General features: G+C 40.4%; 1 protein-coding gene across 1 annotated transcript in view; it reads left to right on the forward strand.

Annotated features, from left to right (window-relative positions):
- Positions 1-26821, forward strand: part of nos1 (nitric oxide synthase 1 (neuronal)) — a 45105-nt gene that overhangs the window by 14170 nt on the left and 4114 nt on the right. The window contains exons 4-24 of the mRNA XM_074638997.1: positions 459-596; positions 6271-6410; positions 7815-7977; positions 8623-8714; positions 11088-11229; positions 11343-11482; positions 12419-12593; positions 13739-13840; positions 14835-15029; positions 15479-15564; positions 16138-16282; positions 17195-17299; positions 17384-17442; positions 17560-17676; positions 18734-18908; positions 19926-20064; positions 21044-21122; positions 21322-21515; positions 22670-22839; positions 25027-25237; positions 26209-26296. Of these exons, the coding sequence (XP_074495098.1) occupies positions 459-596; positions 6271-6410; positions 7815-7977; positions 8623-8714; positions 11088-11229; positions 11343-11482; positions 12419-12593; positions 13739-13840; positions 14835-15029; positions 15479-15564; positions 16138-16282; positions 17195-17299; positions 17384-17442; positions 17560-17676; positions 18734-18908; positions 19926-20064; positions 21044-21122; positions 21322-21515; positions 22670-22839; positions 25027-25237; positions 26209-26296 (2855 nt within the window). The remainder of the gene's footprint in view (positions 1-458; positions 597-6270; positions 6411-7814; positions 7978-8622; positions 8715-11087; positions 11230-11342; positions 11483-12418; positions 12594-13738; positions 13841-14834; positions 15030-15478; positions 15565-16137; positions 16283-17194; positions 17300-17383; positions 17443-17559; positions 17677-18733; positions 18909-19925; positions 20065-21043; positions 21123-21321; positions 21516-22669; positions 22840-25026; positions 25238-26208; positions 26297-26821) is intronic.

Raw genomic sequence — 26821 nt, forward strand, 5'->3', positions numbered from 1 at the left:
GGAAAACCCAGTGAGCCAAGAGTTAGCTTGCCATCAACCTGCTGTTAAATGTTGATTGCCTTTATCCTGGAGTGGGAAATAAACAGAAATGGAGAGGGGAGACAATGTAAGTAGTTTCTGTGCATAGGTTTGTGCTAGAGACACTTAAGCACAATGACAAACGGATTTTCCTCGAGAAGAAATAGCCAATAGTCCATAGAGAAAGCCTCCCAATAGTTGTAAAAGTCCTGTTAAAGTTCCTCATGTTATTCCCATCTTAAACTGACCAATCAATGTCTATTTGTGGTACTCAAAACCACTTCTCTGCAATGAAAGGCTTACCACAGTATGACTCCCAGTCGTAAACAACTTATCCAGCTTGCAAGAAAGGTGTCTAAGAGGTCAGAACCATTTAGCTAGACAGAGTACAAAAGCATGAAGTAATGACTTGTGTGTAATTGCCTGTGTGCTCTTTCCAGCCCCCGGCCCAGGGCAGGACCTCACCCACTAAGTCGCTGCAGAACGGTAGCCCCTCAAAATGCCCACGCTTCCTCAAGGTCAAGAACTGGGAGACTGGCACCGTCTACAACGACACACTGCACCATAGCTCCAGCAAGGTAAGGCATATGGAAATCAGCTCAGTTAATGGTTGGATAAAGCCGTCTGTCGCTGAGGCAACCATCGTGGCAGGGATGAGAAAGATTTTGATGTTTCAAGTCATCCTAACAGCCAGGAGTTTTATGCCAGTGGGGAAACTTATGAAGGCGCTGAGGTGCTATTGTTTCGTCATGCCCCGACACCCTTCACTAAAGAGGGAAAAGGATTAAAAGTACTGGCGCCAAGTGACCAGAAAAATACAAACACCTGCGTGATGCAATTGTAATGTAATGCAATTCAACAGCCCTGCAAAAATAACTTTATTTAACATTTTGTTGAGCCTACTTTAGTTGTTTGTGTGTTGACTCTAGGGCTGCAACTACAGTTATTGTAGATATACTGAAGATATTCAGTTTGCAATCACAAAATATAAAGAAAAGCAACATATCCTCACTTTAATCTGTTTAATTTTTTTGTCAAAATGTATATAGTTTATTGATAATGCACTTAAAACTGAAAGGTGTTTCAAATATTTATCCACCTCATTTGGATATGCAAAAAATATTAGATATTTGATGATAAAAGGCAACTTGTTAACACATCACAAAAGGGTAAACATGATACCAGATTGCCATAATAGGTGTGGCATAAATAACATGACTTCACATACTAACAAGACAGTATGAGAGGAAGAAGCCCCTTTGTGTAAAGTCGCAGACATTCAAAGCTTTCATAACTAACAAAGGTGACAGATGTGATATCTGTGGCTTTAATTGCATCTTAAAGGCCCTGATGAACCTCAAATATGATATATTGGTTGACTGTAAAAAGCGTTTAGCCTGCAGACTTACTAACACATCATTTGCAAGTCAAGTAGATTGAAGAATAATAGCACAGCGTGGCGTGCCTTTTCTCTGCTTCTCACTAACTATTCATACATTAGAGAGCTAAGCCTGAAATGTTGGTGAATCAGCTCGTTACTGTTTAGCTAGAAAGCGGGGGGGTTTGGGGAATCTGGGTAAAGCTTATGAAACAATAAATCCTTCAGGGAGAAAAAACAAATCACCAAAGTTATTACAATTTATCCTGAGGGGAACATCAATGTCTGCTCCACATTTCATGGCAACCCATCCTTTAGTTATTGAGACATTTCACTCAAAATCAAAAATGTCACCCGCATAAATCCTTCAAATTAAAGGACAAAGTGGTTTGTGCCCTCCAGAACGACACACTTTAGTGTTTTGTGATCTGACGCCACTATCGATAAGAAAACATTGTCTTTTAAAACAATAAGCCAATTTTCTAATCTTACATGCAGAGGTCAAGGCTTAGTTAGATTTTGGCACAAAAATAACTTGGTTATGGTAATGTAAAGATCATGATATGGGTTCAAATAACTAGGAAAACATTGTGGTTTGGGTTAAAATTTCAACTTTTTTAAGGTTAGGGGACCTTTATCATCATGGTTACAATAATAAAGACTTGGTTAGGGTTTGGGAACGATTGTGGACAAGAATCAAACGTTGATTGTTAGTTGGAAACAGACAGCAGTCTACTGTGTTAAAGTCCAAATAGTTATCGAGACATTTCACTCAAAACAAAAAATGTCATCTGCAAAAGTCTCCAAATTAAATGACGAATTGATCCGTGTCCTCCATAATGACACATTTAAAGGGACAGTATGTAACATTTCAGGCGATATATTAGCAGAAATAGAATATAATATTCGTAACTTTGTTTTCATTAGTGTATAATCACCTGAAACTAAGAAACGTTGTGTTTTCGTTAACTTAGAATGAGCCCTTCATATCTACATATGGAGAGGATCCTCTATGTTTCTACAGTAGCCCAGAATGGACAAACCAAACACTGGCTCTAGAGAGAGCCTTTCGCGTTTTTACGTTACCTGAAGGCCACCGTAGTTCTCCGACACGCTTGTGAAACTGCGTTAACGTGAGCGTGAATGTAAAACTGTGATACCGCAAGCTGCCGTCTGACTTCCTTTGCTCCTAAAGTAGTGTTATTATGGTAAGGATGTTCTCTGAGCGAGGTGAACAGCTTTTGCACTCTGCGGCTCACGTGACCATAGTCTTGGAAAGGGATGAGTGAGCTGAGGGGTACTCAGTTGGTTGTAATCTGCAACCACACCACCAGATGCCGCCAAATCCTACATACTTCCCCTTAAATGTTACGCCGCTATCAACAAGACAACATCTAATAATGCCACACTACTTCCTGTGGTAATCACTACGGCCACTAGAAGACTTTGTCAGCACAAACATGTGTTGTTTTGGGCAAACGACTGATGCTCTGGTTTTCTCTCCACGCTCATGGTGGCTTCGCAAAGCTAATTAAGGTAATTTCCGAAAACTTTGTTTGAGGGTGAAACAACAAAAAGCTTCAGCTACATGCAAAGAATTTGCGCAGAAAACGGTTCTCCGTGATCCATTTTCATCCCTGTTCCTTTATCAACCGCAACCCATTTTTGTCCCCATTTTATCATGCAGCCGAAGTTTCTCCCTTCTAGTTAGTAAGCCAGTCTACCAAACACAAGGTGGACCCCGCTGTTTAAGCATTCACCCCCCAAAACACAGCAGCCATTCGTAACCAGCAAACAGCAGCCTAATTACCTCGGTGACTTATCGGACCCAGGCTGTGCATCCCAATGAATGGCCTGTAATAGCATCTTCAGATTTATTATATATCACAGACGCTGCCGTATTCGAGGATGATCCGTCTTTTTCGAAAAGGACAGCTGGCTGGCATGAATGCCCAGAGCGGTATGATGAGCGGACGTGCTGGAGCACGAGTGATTCCTTTGTTTTATTTTTAACACTCCCTACTCATCCATTTCCCCCCTTTCACTCTGTCACCTCTTACTGTTCATGTTTTTTCTGTCTCCGCTTTGTTGTTCTCTCTTGTTGTCAATTATCTTTTCTTAGCTTCCCTTTTTTCTTTGGAATTAACCCTTTATTTGTTTTCATGAACACTATCACATATACTTACTGAAAATTGTTCTAATTTTTCTCATTATTTTGACTGGATGTGATTTTTTTTTTTCATCTTTTTCTGTTTTGGTCGAGCGAGGGTTGGATTTGTTGGAAGGGACACGGAGGGAAGTTTATTTTGGACCGACTGCCGGTCTACGTCGGAGTGTTTGGACAGTGCAAGTGTGTGGCTCGGCGTAAACAAGCCAATTTTAGCAGCGCTGGGGTCAGTGTCAAATTTCCTCTCCGACTGCACGCCTGCGCTATCGCTCCTGTCGCCCGCTCTTGCTCACTCATTCAATCTCTCTCTGAGCTGGCGAAGGCATTTAGGCAAACCAAAGTGACAGCTGACTTCAACTCTAATCACATTAAACTGACCACACAAGGTCGCTCTCAGCTATGAGCAATTTTCCCTCTCTGCATCTATCTGTTTTCTGTCTTTCCTCCGTGCTCTTTCTGTCTTCCTGTCTCCGCTGAATAGAAGGATACCAATCCATGACTCACTGACTTGCTCATTCATTAACATGCTTGCCAGCCATGTGTGAGCAATAGAATGAAAGAAATTGTAAAACAGTTACTGTATGATCCGTTGTATGCATTCAGAGTCTGGAACTTACAATAAAAAATTACCTTTTATCTTTTAACCAAGTGTAACATATGATGATATAACATGAATTTGAAGGATGTGATCTACCGATGGCCTATTGACCTTACATTTTAGGGCTGCACGATCATGGACAAATTGATAAACACATCCGATTATTTTGATCAATATTGAGGTCACGATTATTTATCACGATTATTCATTGATTTTTATTGTACTTTCACATTTAAAGCAGCAGTGGGTAGAATTGGAGTAAATATGATTTAAAAAAAAGTTATTTTTATAAAACGGTCACTATATCGTGACAGTAGTGCATGAGACAGGTAATCTGAAAGAAATCATGTGCCTCTGTGTCCTCTGGAGCTCCTAATGACATCTACAAGATTTCACAGACCGGAGGAAAACAACCAATCAGAGCCGAGCTGGAGCCTGCCGTCTCTGAGCAACTGTCAAACACTCGCAAACTCCGACCAAATGGTCAAACTAGGCAGCCCTGATCAAATATGAAACAATATTCTGTTACTGTAACGCCTATTTCTCGCATTAAATGTTTTCAGAAACATCTTGTAGTGTACTGTTCAGCTGGAAAATGAGAAAGTTTGTGACCCGGCAGCCATGTTGAGATCAGTTGAGGAAATACCAAGCACCGCCGACCAGCTGGAGCTCTACAAGATGTTTCTGAAAACATTCTACGTGAGAAATAGGCATTATAACAGAATATTAATTCATATTTGATCAGTGTTGCCTAGTTTGACCGTTTGATCGGAGTTCGCGAGCGATTGACAGCTGCCTCTGTTGAATGAACAGCCAATAGGAACGCTCTCTCTCTGAAATGACCTGTGATTGGCCAGATTTTTTAAAGCCTGAAAACAGAGCCATGAGGAGGTGCAGAAGTGCTACATTCCCGCTAATTTACAAATCTTTGCATTAAAATAAAACAGGTCCTTATTCACAGAGCATCTCCTAGAAGCAAAATAAAATTGCACCAAAACTTTTTAACCCAAATAAAATCAAGCAAGTACTGCTTTCACTTACATTCCTGCTAATTAACTAATCTCTGCATCAAAATAAGACTTAAAATAAGGTTCTTCCTCACCTGAATTCTGTGCATTTCCGTTTTGGCAAAACGAGTATTTCTGTATACAGTTGGTTATATTATACTTCTTCTCTGGACTGCAGCCGCAACATTCAGGAAATCTTGTCACAGGCTGCCACTGTAGGGTGCATTCGCAGTGGCATTATAGCTCCCCAGAATTAAAACCAAAACATCTGGATCACCCGCTGGTGGCTGGCTGTTAGTTTAGGAAGCGCTTAATTTGATATGCAATGGAGTTTATATCGCAATGGATCATGTTCTTTTAATTGTGGGAAGCCAAAATTGTGATCGCGATTAATATTAGATTAATTGTGTGGCCCTATTACATATTGAGATACAGTTCTTTTCTAGTTTACTTCATATTGACACCTTTTTGATTAAATCCTGGAAAAAGTAGTGAAACAGATGTTTACCCATAGAGTTATTAAGCAAGAACGTCTAAGGTAAATATACTTTTACAGTGTTAGCACCTTCTGATGATGAATAACAGCTAGAAGAGCAAAAAAGTTTGAGAAAATTGGATTGGAAAACAGTTTTCATTTCTTTTGAATGATTCTATTTGCATAATGTGTAATTCAAGCATTTCCTAGGTCTGTTTCATATCAAGCAGAACCAAGACTTAGCCGGTTAATTCAAAATGAATAGAGAAGGAAGGTAATGTGAAGCTCTGCCTTTTGTAAATTAAGAGGATGCCATGCCTCTCTCATTTTTGCATTCAATCACAACACAGAGATAGATGCAGAAACTCTCTTGTGAGTCAACAGGAATCCTGAAGGCCACTGAAATATGTTGAAGGATTCTTTGTCCAATAAAATGAATCAACTCCTCTTGTTTTGTGCACAAAGGGAGCCAACGTGGTATCTTCTGTTAGTGTTATTCTTTGCTGGAAAGTAAATAAATTGGATGTTTGCAGATACATTACCAGAGAGCTGAACCACCTGGCCAACAAGCAGAATTCATCCCTGAAAAAAGCCTCCCCTCATCTGTCATTGTATTTGTCTTTTCAGCTGCCACTCTGCAATGAAAATGTGTGCATGGGCTCTGTGATGACGCCCAACATGCGCAAACCAGACGAAGTCAGAACCAAAGAGGATCTTCTTCCACTGGCCACTGACTTCTTAGACCAGTACTACACCTCCATCAAAAGGTAAGCACGGCCTGTAACATCTGCATCCGAGTTCAGAGGCTGTAGTCACACACTCGTTTTGAATGTGGGTAGTGCATTTAGGCTGCTGCGGCAAGAGGGGATGTCAAAAAATGTTTTATTATTTAAACAAATACTGTTTTTCTTTTGGTGCAAAGAAAAAATTAATTCAAGTGACGCTTTTATCAGCAATTGATGTTTCATATATGCGAGTTCATCTTCTGTTAAAATGTTAGATTCAGCATATCATACTGTGTTAAGACTTGTCCCTGATTCGGATTTCCACACACATCATTGCAGTTTGTATGAGAAAGTTGTTTTATCCTTCTCATACAACCGTAGAATGGAACACTGATACATTTCTCTGTATAAGGCCATATTACACAAACTTCCTGCTTATCTATCTATGGTCTCTATTGGCACCAAAAACTAAAAAAAATCAGTAGGTGCAATCTTATCTTTTTTTTATAATGAAGATGTCTTTGTTTCCCTGGCACAGAACGGTAACGCATAACAGCAAAAACATTATAAACACGAACAACAGTATTGGCCAAATTGTTATTTTAAACATAGGTATCGGCCCAGAATTTCACAATCAGTAAATCCCTAATCAGCGATCATGTGGACAAATTATGTCGTTCCTAGAACCCGCACCACTTTTGGTGAAAGTGCTTTCAAAGTTTTTGCACCCTCATCACGACACTTTAAACTAGATTATTTTATAAGCATGCAAGATTTTGAATGTACAACACTGGTAATTCACTAGTTGATGCAATTTGCTGTTTGATTTAAGACTGTTACTTCTCTTTTATGTGAAATTTTTATGTTGTTTTTACCTTTTTGCTGTTTTGTTCTTAAGTTCTTTGTGCTTGTGTTTTGTGTGAAACTTTTATGCTGCCGTCTTGGCCGGGACTCCCATGTAAAAGAGATTCTAAATGTCAATGGGACTATCCTGAGACAATAAAGGTTACATAAAATCAAATGAAAAATAATATATTAAACTATGTATTTCTTATTAGCCACATTTGCATGTAGTAATTGCTAACCTGGCTAATTAGCATTAGTAACTAATAACGCAAGTGCAACTATCCTGTAAAAGGGCATCAACCAAGTTCATTTTTATTTTATATATGTTTTTATTTACTGATTTATTTTTTATATTTTCTGCAGTTCATTTTGTGTTGTGTATACTCAGCACACTTGCGTAAGAGGGCAGCTTCCGTCAGTGTGTCAGAAAAGCTTCTTTACCTTATGAAAGATATTTTAATAGATGATATGTGACTGCATTGAACTCTGAGGGATCCTTACAAAACAGCTCAATTTACACCCAGTACCTCTTGTGTTGTGCTATACTGTATGTACCTGTTCTCTTATTGTATTGTACCTGTGGATGTGTCCTGCCTACAGGTTTGGCTCTAAGGCCCATGTGGACCGGCTGGAGGAGGTGACCAAGGAGATTGATGCTTCAGGAACTTACCAGCTGAAAGACACTGAGCTGATTTACGGGGCCAAGCACGCCTGGAGGAATGCTGCCCGATGCGTAGGGAGGATCCAGTGGTCCAAACTACAGGTACTATACAGTATTACCTATTATATATTAATCATAGCATGGGGCTGTTGATGCTTTACACTCTTTATATGCTGTTTCTGACTTTTTCTCAAGTAATGTGGATAGTTATCAAGATAGATTCTGCATTTCTACTTACTTTTGCACTTTTGTATGATATCCAAGATGCTGTAGTATAAGAGTTTTGGTTCACTTGTTTGGCTTTACTGCAACTGGTTGCAACTAACCATTTTCTTCATTGTCGATTAATCTGTCGTTTATTTTCTCAATTAGTTGTTTGGTCTATAAAATGTCAGAAAATTGTGAAAAATGTTGATCAGTGTTTCCTAAAGCCCAAAATGACATCCTCAAATGACTTGTTTTGTCCACAACTCAAAGATATTCAGTTTACTGTCATAGAGGAGTAGAGAAACCAGAAAATATTCACATTTAAGAAGCTGCAATCAGAGAATTTTGACTTTTTTTTCTTAATAAATTAGTCAAACCGAATAATCAGTTATCAAAGTAGATTAATTTGAGCTCTACTTCAGGGTGTTGAGGGACAACAAACAGCACCACAGGCGTTAAATAAACACAGGTGTATTTAAAACACTTCACTGTGCCTGGTAAACCTGTTTCAGAGGTTTCATGTTCACGTTTGCTTTCCAGGTTTTTGATGCTAGAGACTGCACAACAGCTCATGGAATGTACAACTACATCTGTAACCACATCAAGTACGCCACCAACAAAGGCAACATGAGGTGAAAAAAACAAACACACACACTGCTCAACTATTTGCTTTGTTTCCTTCTGATGTTTTCTTTTGTTCAACTCTGCTTGTTTTCCTCCGACTGCCCTTGTTCCCCTCCACCATCTGTCGCCCCCATGTATCCCATCACCCCTCTCCATCTCTGACTACCCTGAGTTGACCCGCTGTCCCATCTGTCAGCGCGTTCTCTGTCTCTTAACACTGTATCTGACACTATCTGCTGCCCGTCTATCTGTCAGCGTCTCGCCACCAATCATTGCCCTGTTGGTGAGGCGGCGGACCTTGCTAACAAATATGTCATTTGTCAGACCTGCACAGCGTTCGTTCACGTTCTGCCAATTCCTAATCACACGTGACACCTCATATTTACTTGTTGGATGATGGATAGCTTCTGACTCATTACTACACTTAGCTTGGCTTTCGGAGGGACAGCTCGGATACACATGTTGATGTGAGCCAGCACAACATCCTCTCTCAGTCTGGCTTTCTTTAACATAAATAAACACAGGCACATAAATAATTATAAATGTTCTGCTATTGCAACATGTTGCAATACATTTTGCAATAATTTTCCTTATTTAAAATCACTTGTCAATATTATAAAAACAGAGATGATTCTGACTGTGCACAAAATGTAAATATACTGCAAGGAAGGGTCCTAAAATGATGCAAAACACACATGAGTCTGTTGTTTTCAAGTGGTGGATTTCATGGGGAAATTGTGCAGTAAATAATTGTTGCAACTGGGAGATGTAAACATTTGTCAAAATGCTATTAGATTTCCATTTTTGAATAGTTTTCAAGTGAACTGAAAGACAATAAATGTTGTCAGTTGCTGAATGGTATAATATCACACCACCGCTTTCTTTTAAGGAACCATTTATAAAGGATTTATAAGTTGTAACGAATGGCTTCATCGATTATTTACGAATCCTTTATAAGTGTGCGTGGGCTTCTCATTTTTAAATGAGCCATCAAGTCTGCCGTTACAAATGTTAATAAGTAATAAATGGATTTTGGTCTAGACTGTCTGCAGCCTTTTTCTAGAAATAAATTGTCAATGATCTAACTAGTCAAAGGAAGTTTTCAAAACATGGCAATCCATACTTATAATGGCTGAAGATTATTACTTTCTAAAGTATATGGCCAATTTGAGACTCATGATTTAATAATAATAAAAATATTGTTCAATAATATAATCATTTATATTCTTTGCTCTTCATTCCCTCATTTTTAAGTGATGCATGTCCTAATACATCATCACTCAAAAGTATTCGACTCGAGGAATCAAGAAGGTGCATATAAGAATGTGATGCAATTGCTTTACCTGTATCCGTAAAAATGAATACATATAACTCACTGATATAAGTAGGTGTTGGGAATCTGGTGTGTGAATTTATTTTATTAATTAATTAATTAATTAATTTTTATTTTTAAATTGTAATAATATTTTTCAATTATTTTAAAATGCTGAATTTTTATTTATTATCATTTTAATTTTATTTTTTGTTTTATAATTGTTATTTATTCATGTATTTCTATTTTTTTATTATTATTACCATATTTTCTCCTTTCTTGTTTTTGAATACTTTGTTTTTCAATTTACAGTTACTATCTGTTATTATATGTACTGTAAATATTATTTTATTTTGTTATGGTTTAGGTTGTTGTAGTCATCTTTCGTAAGGAAACAATAAAAAGCATGATTTAAAAAAAAAAATACATTTAACTTACTGAATACAATATGTTCTACTTCTTTTGGACATTGATTACCCCAACCACGGTTTACTCTATGTTGTGAGGACAAATTAAAACGAAACGTGTCATATGCCGCACATAAAGTCTGGTATGACAATTTGCACCAGTTTCCAGCTGAGAAACGGTTTCCTGCAGATGTTGACTGCTGACACAACTGTCCCAGATTCACACCAGCTGCTCTCCCTCCTCACTGACTCACAACCAGCTTAGCAGTATTAACACTTTTTTTTCATGGCATTAAAACACCACTGGGATGTAGAACAGACTAAAGGTAGCTATACTGTAAGCTTTTGCCCTTCTTCTATGAGTCCTTTAACATAGCATAATTGGAAACGCCTTTGGACAGATTACATGTACAATGCCAACCATCTGTTAGTAATCTTGTTGATTATGTACTGAAATATTCATATACAGGATCTAATGCTTTGTTGCACAGCATCTGTGTGCAGATATCAACATGCTTGTGGCACAGTTCAGCTCTCTAATTAGATTATTCTCAATGTTTTTTGAGATATTAGATTATTACTAAAGCTACTACTTTTATGCAAATGTTAATATTTCTGTTCCACGTTATTTACATACTACTTTTTCTGTTTGTTTTTCGCAGGTCGGCCATCACCATATTTCCTCAGAGGGTAGATGGCAAGCATGACTTTCGGGTGTGGAACTGTCAGCTGATTCGTTATGCCGGCTACAGACTCCCTGATGATAAGATCCAAGGAGACCCTGCTAATGTTGAATTCACTGAGGTACACAAGAAGAGCTGTATTTTTAAATCTATGTGGTAAAGCTGCAAAAAACAAATCACTTCAGGAGAAATGTCCTATTTGCACTCAGCTCTCGTGTTGCTTTCTGTCACCAGATCTGCATGAAGCTGGGATGGAAACCTCCAAAGGGTCGTTTTGATGTCCTGCCCCTCCTGCTGCAAGCCAATGGAAATGACCCGGAGCTGTTTGAGCTTCCTGAAGACCTCGTCCTGGAAGTGCCGATCACACACCCAAAGTGAGTTATGCCTTCCCTCTGAAGCGTGCATAAAATATACAGAATCTAGCAAAACAAGACCAGAGGGGGCTACACGCACACAGAAAAGATGCATCCACCCACTCACTCATCTCTTAACAACACTTCTTAAACAATGGGGTACTTTTAAGCCAAGATGTCTGATTGGGTTATTGTCACATTCCAACTGCACTGAATGTTCCCAGAAAGCACCGCTAGTCGTGCTTTATCTGTTGCTATGCCAGCTTTTTGTGGTAACCATGGGGCTTGTTAGTGAGGTTCCTGTTTTTTTATTCTTGAGAAAACTTTTCTTACATTGGTTGATAATGTAAAAAAGCCACAATGCCCTTGAGATCTTAAGCATTAAGCTGCTGTATCTAATACCCATAATCAGACAAAGGAATGGGGTATTACAGCACTAGGTTTCATACAGATGCACACAGAACTATCACTACATCTCTACACGCTACAGAGAGCATTTCAGAATCCCTTGACACACTGATCTCCCTGCCAGACTCCCCCCCAAAAATTGGCATCTCTTGCTCCATACCCTGCATCAACTGGGCCCTCAGCTCTGGCAGCAGCTTGGCACAGGCGGCGACCACCAACAGCGCCTCATCATTACACGAGATTAGACCCATCTCTGCAAATAATACATTGAAAGCCATGTTATCAGTCCCCCTAGAGGGAGCAAGGAGTGAGTGGTGGGAGGTAGATTGAGGTCCCGCCTGCGCTGTCCAACACTGGAGAGCTGTCAAAAGTGGTTTCTTTGTGTTAATGTTGGTTTTGGCTGCAATTCTTTTTCATGATATGTGTCTCAGGAATAAAAAGACAGCTCCACATTATTATAGTTAATGACTGTGCGTATTGCAAATGTTGAATGTGAAGCTGAAATAGCTGCAGTTCCCACCCGTCATTCCCCCCGTTTGCTCTGCCCAGGTACGAGTGGTTCAAGGACCTGGACCTGAAGTGGTACGGCCTCCCGGCGGTCTCCAACATGCTGCTGGAGATCGGCGGTCTGGAGTTCACCGGCTGCCCCTTCAGCGGCTGGTACATGGGCACAGAGATTGGCGTGAGGGACTTCTGCGACACCTCACGCTACAACATTCTGGAGGTAGTGTTTTGTGCCAAAATACAGAGTCATGATCCTTTGGAAAAGAGAGCGGAGGGATCAGAAGCACAGATTGACTGACGCCGTGTGCGGAGAGGAGCATGTGTTGTGACACCAAATGATCCAATCAGAATGCTATTCTTCTTGTAATTGTGTACACTGAGGAAAAAGCTGATTAACAGCACTGAAAGTCTCCTTGTGCTTTGTCACAAACACCCTTAACATAAATTATACATTGTTAATTTTAATATTATGCCAAAATATTTATTTATTTATCTGTTCATTTATGTAGGCAATCATACAGTGTGCTGCATGTTTGTATGTTTTTTATGCTGTAGCAGTACATTTTTAAAGCACTTTGAGTGGTCGGAAGAGTAGAAAGGCATTATATAAATGCAAGTCCATTTACCAATTACCATCCAAAGAAAAAAAAGATATGTAATATGGCATATAATTAGGGCAATCAGACTGTCTACTATATTTGTATCCTAGTCAAGTCCTAGACAAGTAAAAGAGAGCGTTTCCTATCGTAAAGTTAATACCAGACTGGTCCAGTTGTGAGGAGAACTCCAGGTAGATTTGTCTTACAAGTGAAGTATGAAAACTGTCCTGGCAGTTGTTGATGAAGAGGATTATTTTCTTGTGCATTGTTCTTTGGGTTTTGTTGCAGTAACAAGATTTGCATGAATTATTTGGTGAATAAGAAGAAAACATATTCCTGGCCCTTAACTTAATTGCCACTGAGGCACAAAAAAATCAAATTCAGCGAGTTAAAAGACTGAAGGTGTCATCACTTTAATGATACACAGATGTCACAGATGTGGAAAAACATGTTGAAAATGATTATTTAAAAAAAATGAACAATGAGCAACCTGTTGGACACATGAAACATACTTGAATGTCACACTTGATTCACTTTGTGAGTTGCTAACCAGCTCAGTGACTCTCATATCAGAACTGTCATGTTAAATTGTCTTTCTATTGTCTTAACTTATACTTTTATATTCTTTTATTCATTTTTATCTTATGCACTTTGTGCTCTTTTATCTTGCTTTTATATATGTAAAGCACTTTGAATTGCCTTTGTGTATAAAATGTGCTATATAAATAAACTTGCCTTGCCTTGCCTTGCCTTCTATATTATGTAGGACGTTGCTAACAAGATGTGCTTAGACACCAGGAAGACTTCCTCCCTTTGGAAAGACCAGGCACTGGTAGAGATCAACATCGCTGTTCTCTTCAGCTTCCAGGTAGGTAAACCTTCATGTGTCCTTATTTTAAAAGGAATACTTCACTAAAAACAGATCTTTTGAATGTCAGCTGGCTCTGAAAAGGTTGTAGCTTGTTACCTCTGAGGATGGCAGCTGTAGTCACCTTGGATTAAGCGCTTAAAAGTGATCCACTCAAAATCAATACATTCATGCAAACACCTTCGGATCATTTCTGTGGCAGAACATACTACTCCTTTATCCATTTATATAATCCAAAACACTAATATGTCTGCCAAAATATGGCTAAATATGTTTGTCTCTAGTGCAATTAGCTACTTATGTTAGTCACTCTTGAGTTGCATCCAATGTAAGCAGGCTTAAAATATTCGCTTTAAATATAATTGATTGAAAAATATATCTCTATATTTGGTTCTGAAATGAGCCCAACTATGATCTAGAAAACTGCATTTTGCAACTTTAATGATGTAAACATATGAGAAAATACATTGATTGATTTCTTTATTTTCGTGTCATGCACACAAAGTGCCCAACCCTCGTGGGTTTACAAGACACTAAAAATACAGTTGCAGTGGTCAAACATTTCATTACCGTTCATTCAATTACAAAATTAACGGTTATTTTACAGCTTGGTCTTGGACAAAATATTCTGCCTTCTCTCCTAAACTTAGCAGATAAAATCTGCTACAAAAAAGTTTCCCTTCCTGGAGCACAAAGTTTTTTTTATAGTCATCCAGCCAAATGAAATCAACATAAATGGAGGCCATTTCATTAAAAAGTACATCCCCTTATGTCCTCGTAGACAGGACAATAAAATTAAAAAGTCTGTCCTCTGAAGTGGCATTAAACGTGCCGGTCTGTAGGGCTAATGGTAATGTTCCTGAGCTTAACTATGCACATAGGGTCTTTTGTTTAAATTATACTTTGCAATAAGTTCTAATAAGTTTGCATAAGTTTGTAACTTAGATTCCATAGATACATAAATTAGTTAATTGTTTGTGTCCTCTATTTTCAGACATGCAAAGTGACCATAGTAGACCATCACTCAGCCTCAGAGTCCTTCATGAAGCACATGGAGAATGAGTACCGGGTGCGGGGTGGCTGTCCCGGAGACTGGGTGTGGATCGTTCCTCCCATGTCAGGAAGCATCACACCGGTTTTCCACCAAGAAATGCTCAACTACCGCCTCACCCCTTCCTTTGAGTACCAGGTGAGAGGGAGGTCTAAAGAAAACATTAAGTGTTTATAGTGCGTTATAGCTTCACTTTTACCCTCAGGTTTAATTCACCATAAAGCAGGCAGAGATAATAACACTTACATTAGCTGCAATGGACTGTAACGCAATTCACAGAATGTTGTTTTTGGCAGAGGGCTTAACCTCAATTATAGACGTGCACTTCTGTTTACAACCTAGCTGGCTGCCGAACTATATTAAGGAAGTCGTTAAGGTAAATTAAAGTTGGAAGTCATTACAAGTACAAGTACAGCAGGCACATTAAAAGAAAATGTGTACAGTACAGCTAATTGTGAAGTTTCTTTATATCAAGTCACTCCTAGAATACACTGAATATCACAGATGATGTCTCAGTATCTTGGAATTGATTTTAAACTTAACGGAGACGATCTCTGAACTTTAATTTCTTGTCCCATATGCAAAAGGCTGATCCCTGGAACTTCCACGTGTGGAAAGGAGTCAATGGGACGCCCACGAAGAGAAGAGCCATCGGATTCAAGAAGCTTGCCAAGTGAGTGTGCAGCCACACAGATTGTAGAAGATATTAGAAGAATGCAATGCATGGTTTTGTTACATTTGTTTTTCTTCTTCCTGCATGTATACAGTCAAGGTTAAATTGCAGCCCTAAATGTCAAAGATAATTCACCGTAGGATGTGTGTATGATAATTTAAGGCCAAACAAGTAATCACGTTCATGACAAAAGTTAGACACATGGGAAGGAAGCTGGTGTACTCAGCGGTGAAATTCATTCAATCAACCCCTCAGGGAGTAATCAAAACTTTGTCAGTGTTCCGTCTGTGTATGCATGCACTCGTGCATGCTCGTGTTCTGCTATTAATATAATTGCCTCGAGGATATGACAAGCCAGGTAATCAATTGTCATCCATCCCCTACCTTGACATAATGTCTGTACCACGCTCAACCCCTCAAGAACGAATGTTTTCTCAGACTTATCGACATGAGGGAGTCCTCTGGTCGTGGCAGAGGATTAAAGGTTGCAATTATAGTAATCAATTGTCTTCAATTGTCCTGTGTTTTTCTGTGCATCTCATTCTCACTGTCCCTCTCTCTTCGCCTCTACAGGGCTGTGAAGTTTTCAGCCAAACTCATGGGCCAGGCCATGGCCAAGAGGGTGAAAGCCACCATACTGTTTGCCACAGAGACGGGCAAATCGCAAGATTATGCCAAAACTCTGTGTGAAATCTTCCAGCACGCTTTTGACGCAAAGGTACGCTTGCCCCTACCTTGCATCATCTTATCCAAAAGTTGGACATGAGCTTAGGTGTCATTGTGCAGACGTCTAATTGAAAAATGAGGAATTCAAAGACATCGTTCCTATACCCGCCGCGCCCCCCCTCCCTTCTCGCTCTGTGGCTGACGAAGCCAAGCAGATGCCAGCTGAGTACAGACAATGAGAGGGGTAGAAGAAGAAAGTGTCTTTTGTCACATTTCCTTCTTCTTCTCTCATGCAGTAAAGTGCCGCGGGTTGGAGGCAAGATTTAACCACCGAAGCGTTGAGCAGTGCGGTAGTTTAAGACAAGATCCCGAAGCACCCCTGGCTGTGCAAATCTGTTTAGAATAAGAGGAAAAAAATGCTAAACATGCTGCTCTCAATCATACACTGCGTGCTCTTCCTCGAGGTCATATCTTATTTTCCCTTCCTGTTTTCTCCTGTGTGATCAATCATACAAGAAGAGATTCGTGCATGCAAGTGTGTGGATGTGTGTGTCACTGAGAGTGGGTGTCTGGAGATGGATCGCAGGCCAGATGCGAGCGCCTGGGGCAAATCTGTGTTGTCGTGGGGCTAAAGCCTGTTTCCTCTTCATGCCTTTGGTTGTGTGTGTGTCTGTGTGTGTGTGTGTGAAATACAAGTGAGTCCTGTGGCAGACAAACGCATTCATGCTGAGTGGTATTTGTCATGTGTGGCAGCAGCATATTATCATCTCGTTAGAGGCGAGGACAGAGTGGTCATTACAACCTCCTCCTCTGCCAACGGCTGTGTGTTCAGCAGTCTTAATTTACACGCTCAGGTCATCTGTCGCGTGGAGTGTGTGTCTAGTAGACTTGAGCGAGATTAAGACCATGTAAGTGGAGGCTAAGCTTCCCTCCACGTGATGCTCTTTTATTGTGATATCTGCAGGTCATGTCAATGGATGACTACGATGTGGTGGACCTGGAGCACGAGACGCTGGTTTTAGCGGTGACCAGCACATTCGGCAATGGTGATCCACCTGAAAACGGAGAGGTATGTATTTTATATAACAACAACAAATCCAGTTAATTAAGCACAGAACAGATTACTTAAAAGCCCTTCTTTGGCTACTCGTAGAAATTTGGAGCCGCCTTAATGGAGATGCGCCACCCGACATCCAACACAGAAGATAGAAAGTGAGTTTAGGACCCTCAAGCTGCCTGTGTCTGTATTCGTGCACGTCAGTTTCCATCTTTTTCCTTTGAGTTATACTTCCGTGCGTCTCATCTCTCTGCCTTTCGCCTCCCGTCCAGGAGCTACAAGATCCGTTTCAACAGCGTGTCCTCCTACTCTGACACTCGCAAGTCCTCCAGCGACGAGCCAGAACCCAAGGTTAACTTTGAGAGCACCGGACCTCTCGCCAATGTCAGGTAACGAAAACCAAACCATATAAGAGACACAAAATAAGACTCTGTGATTACATTTATCTAACGAATGCTATCCTACAAAGTAAGCAATACTGTGGTGATTTGCAGGTTAAAGTATCGCTGGACATCAACATAACAAATGGGCATGTCAGTAGAAATCACCATGTAGCTAGAACCTGCTTCACATTGAAATTATAGACAATATAATTTCAATGCAGACTCAATATAGTCTTTGAAATCATACTGAAATAATGGTTATACATTCCCTTAAAGGTGCTAAATATGGGATTGGGAGCATTGCTGTTGCCTCTCAACGGTTCTTAACATCGCAGCTAACGGTGCTTACAGCGCTAACACTGCAAACAACAGCGAAAAGTGCTGACAGAGCTTCATTCTCTGCTCAGGTAGACATTACTCCCATAGAAAATAGTTGACTGATGCTACATTAATGCTCTGGATATCAAATTTAGCACCTTTAATGCCTAAAAAACATTCACTTTTCAATTAAGCTCAGTAACCAAATCACAAAATCAATACTTACATAAAAAAAATCTTATTTCTGTGTCTTGCATGTCATTACATTTTTGGCATTGCAATGGAAAAAATACATAACTGAGATTGTTTCAATCTTAAATGCAAAAGTTCTAACTGTTGGTACTTTAATAACATGCTGATATCATGCTCAACTACAGGATCTCTCCAAATGTTATTTCATAAACTGAATTTTAATCCTCACCCAGGACCTACGTTGTATGAAAGTTGACTCCTTTGTTTGTAAAACTCTTTTGGGATGACAAATCTTATTGCAGTGAACAGTCTGCTGACCTGTTAAAGAAGAAGAAACCACAAAAACTGTCAAACTCAAAACTGAAGTGAGTTTAGTGCTTCACAGTGAATACGTCCGCTGTTTTGGTGCATTTCTTTTTAAAGGGCAGAAGGGGCAAGCTTCTAACTGGGACTCGGTGGCGGTGCTTTGTGAATGTCTGTTTGTGTTTTCCTTTTTTAACACTACCTGCCTCTCACGCTGTGTCTCTTTCTTCGCGCGTGTGTGTGTGTTTAGGTTCTCAGTGTTTGGCCTTGGCTCCAGGGCCTACCCACACTTCTGCGCCTTTGCCCACGCTGTGGACACGCTGTTTGAAGAGCTGGGGGGGGAGCGCATCCTCCGCATGGGGGAAGGAGATGAGCTGTGCGGCCAGGAGGAGTCATTCAGAACCTGGGCCAAGAAGGTTTTTAAGGTCTGTTTCGTGGGCTAAAGCCCTTTGGGCTTGGTTTGCTTCATTTTGTTGATCTAAACGGTGTGTTCTTGGAGTGGGCACGCCACGCAGACCGTTTTTGACTTTAATTCATGATTGGCATGTTGGCAATCTCGGAGCCCATTGGTCTAAGGACGGATAGGCCTCTGGGGGCATTTTAAAATTATATACCAGACAGATTTCCCAAAGTGTTGCTGAGTTATTTTGATGTTTGACGTCAATACATATGTTATGTTGTTTATGTACGTATTTTACTTAGTTTACATGCTTATTTTAAGTCCAACCATGATGTTTTTTGTGGCGTTGCATTAAATGACGCGAAAAGCCTAAAACGCGTTATCAAGACACGCGGAATGTCCTTAAAATGTGTTATTTATACGCCTTCCCATCAGATCTACTCCGTGCACTTCTCATTGTTTTCAGTCCATTAAGCAACTTGAGATGTGAGACTGGAGTTGAGAGACGATGTGTACGACCTGATTGTGTCACAAGTAGCCAGTTTACAAGCTAATATTAAGCCAATAAAAAGCTAAATTATCGTCGGACGATAGTCGGTGGGTTCTGAGATTGCATTTCGGTTAATGCGTTCCACTTTGCTCTCCACACGGACTGTTAATCTGCATTCAACCAAAGCCTGCTTGAATGTGATTGGTCAATACTGCTCGGACTACAAACGGAAACGAGTGCTTCCATATCAAAATCTTGTCCTGTTGCCTACATATGAATGCGGAATCTGTTCATAGAGACTAGCATGTTACTTGGTCTATGGTCCTCCGTTTTCTGTGCCACCACAACAACATAAATTAAATCAGAAAGCCCTCTCGTCTTTTTTAAAACAACCCCAACAGTCAAGGTAGCATTTTAAAGGCGTTTGGCCATCCCTGACCTTGAGCTGGTGGAATCAGTCCTATTTAGAGTGCAAGAGATAATTTTCCAAATCCTTTGTTATTCCTGTGTGAAGGGACACTTTAAATAATGCTCATGTTGTTACACATCAAGACTGCCTGTGACGTGTTCTGTGTTGGCGATGATGTGAACATCGAGAAGGCCAACGACACCTTGATCAGCAACGACCGCAGCTGGAAGAAGAGCAAGTTCCGCCTGACGTACACGGCAGAGGCCCCAGCCCTCACAGAAGGTAAATAATAATCCTGTTGCGGATGAGTGATGAACAGTGGATGACGTCTTGATCTTAAAGGGGAAAATAAGTGCTAGTAATAAGTGCTGCAGCGCAAAAAAAGACCATAATGTATCTGCAGAGGGCTGGTAATGTTATTGATCAAGAGCAGTGACTCAACCATTATATCACCCGGAGCTGACATTTGGTCATTTTGGAAGAGGCAGTTTGTGGTGCTGAAGTGTATTACATTATGCAGAGAGGTGTTTCTGTTATTTAGCCTAACCTCATTGATATACACTAGTGCAGTGCCCGTTTGGAGCGTGTGCCCATCTGTAACGGGCCGATTACTCGGCCCCTGAAGTGCTGCTTTCATCGTCAAGAACTGCCGTATGGCTGCTTGTATCCGCCAAGTGTGAAGTTGATTGGATGAACGGTTCTCTAGATATGCGAAGGATTATCATATATACATACACAGACAGAGATTCATTCCTTTGTAGTTAGATGATGCTGCTACAGCGCCACCTATTGGCCGAATGGCACCAAATCTGTCGTGGTCACTCAGACATCATATCTTCACATGTCCACCAAATGTGGTCACAATAGCACAAAGCGTTCAGGAGAAAAAAGTTTCTGAGAATTATGGTTAAAAAGTTATAGGCCAAAATGTAAAGTTCATTGTTATAGCGCCACCATCTGGCCAAATAGCACCACATTTGACAGCATTACCTAGGGCCCTGAGCAATACACACGCCAAATGTGAAGTATATCAGATGAGCAGTTTTCGAGATATGCGAAGGACACACTGAAAGACAGAGATTCATCGCTTTATAGTTAGATGAGGTAGACAAAATAATAGAAATCAAATAACCAAAATCTAAAATATTGAACTGCTCCTTTCATAAAAGCAGATCATATCTATAGATAAACACATTATTTTAGATCAGCCCTTAAATAAAGTAAATGTATGTGATGTAAAACAAATTCTGTCTGCCAACAGCATTGCACAGTGTCCACAAGAAGAAGGTCTTTGGAGCAAAGATACTAGAGTCTGAAAACTTGCAAACTTCCAAATCCAAGTAAGTATGTGCTAATTCATGAAAATAATAAGTCACATATTTATCTGTGTTGGTAAACTTGTGAAATGATGTTTAATTAATCTACTTCACTCTTTCTGGTGTCCAACGCCTTCATTCAGTTTCCTGTGATGTGTGAACTAAATGCTACAAACTGAAAATGGTGCAGCGTTGTTCCCTAAATCTCTGATCTCTTTTGCAGTCGATCCACCATATTTGTCCGGCTCCACAAAAACGACCACGACAAGCTGAGCTACCATCCCGGCGACCATCTGGGCATCTTCCCTGGCAACCACGAGGACCTGGTGACAGCTCTCATGGATAAACTGGAGGATGCTCCACCTGTTAATCAAATCGTGAAAGTGGAGTTCCTGGAGGAGAGGAACACTGCCCTAGGTGGGTGATGCTCTTAGCAACGTCACGCTACTTTATGAATACCGCAAGCAACATGCATATTGGTAGACAGCTGTGGTGACACTGGGTGACATAAGTGTGATTTTCACTGTGACTGTGAAGCAAGGTGTTTCTTATGTGAGCTCAATCAAACTTTACTTTGACACATAAAAACATTCTCGGTGATGGCTTATTAAACGTCCTCTCTTCCTCTGTAAAATGCTCTCTCCTATCAAACTAAAATAGATCATCTGCACGGATAATTTGTGTCCCCAGTCTTCAGAACTTGACAAAACTGAAATTGTTTTAAAGGAACAGTGTGTAGCATTTAGAGGGATCTATAGGCAGAAATTGGAATATAATGTAATAATATAATATGTGTTTTTGTTACCTTAGAATGAGCCGTTTATATCTACATACGGACCGGGTCCTCTTCCCAGAGCCGGCCGCCATGTTTCTACAGTATCCCAGAACGGACAAACCAAACACTGGCTCTAGAGCGGGCCATTCACGTTTTCGCGTCGGCCACTGTAGTACTCCTACACGCTTGGCACACGGGAGAAGTTTCAGTTAGTTGCAATCTGCAACCTCGCCACTAGATGCCGCCAAATCCTACACACTGCACCTTTAAGAGTAACTCTTTATTTTAACCCTAAGTTTAGTATTTATAAGCAGCATTTATAAGGTCTCAATAAATGGTTTGTAAAATACACTTTAATAAGCAAATATCAGGACATTGTTACTTGTTTATCAGCGATTATAATTCATCATATGAAGCATCTAAAATTGGTGTATTAATAGGTAAGGAATTCTTGAACACACAATATAACATACTGACCATAATGATATGTGATAGAAACAAATCATACAGTGTGTATATAGCATTGTTTGGTGCTGGGCAAGTTGCGAACTGTGTGTTTATTAGTGCTTTTTCACTGTAAACGGCTGTCTGCTGCACCTGGGAATGGGGTAGATAAGAGTTTGCAGGCTGGAAAATAAATAAATAAATAAAAGAAAAAAGAAACTAAAACGCTCAGCAGAGTTGATGACTATCTGTGGTTTTATTACCACGAGCGTTTCCTTTCATATTACACATTTGATCCACCGTTAATGTAAAATATAACTTAATGCAGCTTTAACCTTCTTCCTTTCTGCAGGTGTAATCAGTAACTGGACACAGGAGACTCGTGTCCCACCATGCACCATCTACCAGGCCTTCCAGTACTTCCTGGACATCACCACCCCACCGAGCCCTGTGCTGCTGCAGCAGTTTGCTGCTCTGGCAACCAATGACAAACAGAAAAAGAAACTAGAGGTCCTCAGTAAGGTAAATTCACTCAGTCTTCGGCGTTACCAATAACACTGACCTTTGGAATTATTGAGCTGCTGCTGCACTGAGTGCTTAGCTTGCTTCGTGACTAGACGCATAAGAGATTTGTGATGTATATATGTGCGTAGGCTATGTCCAAAAATACACTCTTGTTTTTTTTTGCCAAATGTATGCAGATATTTTTTTCACTTTTTATTAGAACACTTTCCGAAGCACAGTTCTATAAAAAGTCGCCATGTTTTTAAGGCAAAACAATGTCCAACACATTCAACATGTTTGCCTTGAGAATATGGGAGATGTTTTTTTGTGTCTGAAAGCCAATTTGATGCACTTTGCACCGACTGAAATATGTACAGCAGGAGTGAGCTGGCGCCAAATTAAAGCCGTTGATCGCTCTAACCCAGAGCCATTCCCCCTTGCAGTGCCTCCCACAATTCACTCTCCATTTTTGTCAATGTGTGGCAAACTGCTTGGCTGAGGCCAAGCAGTGACTCATATGCTCATACATCGAATCATTGTCACAAAAGCGAGAGGAAAAGATGGAAGGCTTCAGAAAAAGAAACAGTAGAATCAGCACTGCAGATCAGATTTATTTTTATATGCCCTAAATTTCACGCTCATTTTAGTACTAAAGCAGGGTCTCTCAGACTTTTTTAATCATCTTTTTTCTCATGACAAGCATTAGAGAACAGTCAAGCTGTCATGTTTGTTTTATCATAGTTTAAAGCATGAAGAAGGAATTGCTTAAAAAAATATAGATTCATTAACAGTGTCTCTAATAAATGAACTCTATCAGTCCCTGAAAAGCCCCACAACCCCATCTGTGTATCAAGGTTGAAACACCCAGGAGCAAAAGTGCTTTTGCTGTTAAATTTCGTTAATTGTACATACAGCGCTTCAAACGGTGCTTCGGGCTCAGCATGGAACAACACCAGGCTTCTTCATGGGCACTGTGTCGCTCATTAGCAGCTTGAGAACAAAGGACAAGTTGGGAACATATCAAAGTTTTTTAGCCTGGTGGCAGTGCTCTAAATTCATCACATCCAAATGTCAGTGATGACACACAAAAACAGTTGGGCAGTGAATGGAGAATAGCTCTGCTTGTGGCTGCCTCCTGCTCTCGAGTCAGAAATGTTTGCAGATCTAAAAGAGGAAACTGTCCTGTATTTTTATTTCTGTTATCATGGCAGTTACTTTGGTGTCTTAATTAGGACAACAATTCAACAGCTTACCAAGACAGAAATTAAATCTAATAAATATCCCCATGTACTGTTAACAAGGGATGTCATGAGAACCGATACTTCGGTACCACGTCAATGCCTAAATTCAGGAAATTCTGAATCACCCCAGTTAGCGTCAGGGCTCGACTAATGGCGTCCTGTTGTCCCGGGGATGATAGAAAATGTGTTTGGGACGCAGTAAACTCACCATCAACGTGTCCAGGGGAGGCACTCTATTTTTTCCCTGATAATGCTACATAGCAAACAACAAATCTGTGTTGAAATCGGCAGGAGGAGAGATAGTTCATGTTTCAACATGGGAGATGATTTACATCATGATGCGTTCAGGCTCTATTCAGTAAAACATGATTATAACACGGCTTTGTTGAATACTCGATTCTGATTGGTCAATCACAGTGTTCTACGGTCTGTTATTTCTTTATAGCAGACCGTTGCTATGTATAAAAGACCGTTGCTATGGACGCAGTTCTGATGGCAGACTCTGGCGGACCATTTTTGTGTCAAATTATTGATTTCTTAAGCAAGTAAACGGGATAATGTACAGGTAGCGGGTCATTGTTGTGAAATAAACCCCGACAGGGCAATGCGGGTGGAACCCGACGCAGAGCGGGGTTTATTTCACAACAATGACCCGGCAAAGGTTAATTCTAATGCTATGATGTGTTCAAATGTAATCATGTAAAATGTAGATTTTGCAGAGAACCTTGAATAAATCCAGTTGTTTGAAGGAGATGTTTTCACAGCAATATAAAGTAGATAATACAGAGGGAATTTTGATTTGTTTAACTTCGTAACAAAAAACAGTATGCAAAGCGTTTTTACCGTGGTATCAAATTGGTATTGAGAATCACGGAATTTCCCTGGTACTGGTATCGCCTACTAAATTTTTGGTTTCGTGACATCCCTACTTTAACCCACCATGCCTTTCTCTATGATGTCCCAGGGCTTGCAGGAGTACGAGGAGTGGAAGTGGTACAACAGTCCCACACTGGTGGAGGTGCTGGAGGAGTTCCCCTCCATCCAGATGCCCTCCACTCTGCTGCTCACCCAGCTGCCCCTGCTGCAGCCGCGCTACTACTCCATCAGCTCCTCTCCAGACCTGCACCCAGGAGAGATCCACCTCACCGTCGCTGTGGTCTCTTACCGTGCCAGAGGTAAGGACCTGCTACTCATTTCAGCGCTCTCTGAGCATTAACTAATGTCTCTCCAAGGATTTTAAGGCTGTGTGGGTGCAGCTGCAGGTGCTTTGGTATTTTACTGCTGACAGCGAGGACGAACTTTAATGCTCCCATTAGACTTTCGAGGGTCTGAAATTAGTCTCTTTTTTTTCTGGCATTTTGTATGGCCACGTTCTTGACATTTCAATATAAACAAAAAATAAACTCAAGCGTACCCTGCGGTTTCTAGTAAACTGTATTCAGCAGTGAGTTATTTCCCAAAAAGTACCAATGAGTGCATGTCCTGTATATATATTTTTCACTTCGGTGCAGTTTATGCCGTGGATAAAAGGCACTGTGCTGTGGCTCCTTTCAAGGTTGCTGCAAAGACTCGAAAAAGTCAAATGACTCAGCCTCTCTGAGAAAACCTCCGATGGCTCAAAGAAAATTGATCCGAAGTTATCTTGGAAAGCCAGTCTGCTTCACAGGGCAACCAGACCACGACTGTAATTACAAGAAACGTAGATTTAGAAACACCTCAAGGAAGATTATATATCTGCAAACAGATTCTATTTAGAGATATGGACACAAATGAGAGAAACACTGCAGCTATACCAGTCTGTCTGACAGTATATAAAACGCATTAGCTATTCAGGTTTCAATTGAAGTGTTTGCAATTAGCATCTATACACTCAGCCTGTCAAGTAGTCAGCAAACATTACCAGATGCTAACACTACTATTTTCCCCATCGCACGTGTAATGTGTACTTGTGAAGACATATTACTATGATTGTAAAGGCAACGGTTGAATTACTGTAATTTCACTTTAGAGAGAGAGAAAAAGAGGGAGCAGTCCTAGCCTTGGAAAACGTGTTAGGGCCACTCTTCTCCTGTTTGTGCACTTAAAGGGAGTGGGAGGTGAAGAGAAAAAGGTAAAGTGCCTGCTTGGTAATAATCATGCCTTTCAGATGGAAAGGGACCTGTCCACCATGGAGTGTGTTCGTCGTGGCTCAACAGGATAGAGAAGGGGGAGATGGTGCCGTGTTTTGTCCGAGGGTAAATATCACAATGTTTCTTTTCCAAGGATTTTTTTTGTAGAATGTCATGAACCAGTATTGATGCAAGAAAAGTTTGACATCTTGGGGAGATGAGCTTATCTGCTTTCTTGCTAAAGATCGATACCACTCTCATGTCTGCATGCTAAATATGGAGCTACCACCAGCAGCTGGGTAACTTAGCTTTGCACAAAGACTGGAAAGCATACCCTGCTTTATGGTCTATTTGACTCTAAATGGGACCATAATTTACTAAATGAACATCATGCTGTATTGAGGAAGACTTGAAACCAGCGATTGAGACCATAAACTCATGTTTACAATGTTTACTGAGGTAATAAATCAAGTGAGAAGTAGGCTCATTTTCTCATAGACTTCTATACAATCAGACTTCTTTTTGCAACCAGAGGAGTCGCCACCTGCTGGCTGTTAGAAAGAATGCAAGTTTAAGGCACTTCCGCATTGGCTTCACTTCTCAGACCCAGAGGTTGCCACCTGGTTGGACAGAGTCGGGGTAGCTGGTTCA

The sequence above is a fragment of the Sebastes fasciatus genome, chromosome 6 (genome assembly GCF_043250625.1).
Source record: "Sebastes fasciatus isolate fSebFas1 chromosome 6, fSebFas1.pri, whole genome shotgun sequence".
NCBI classification, from domain to species: domain Eukaryota; kingdom Metazoa; phylum Chordata; class Actinopteri; order Perciformes; family Sebastidae; genus Sebastes; species Sebastes fasciatus.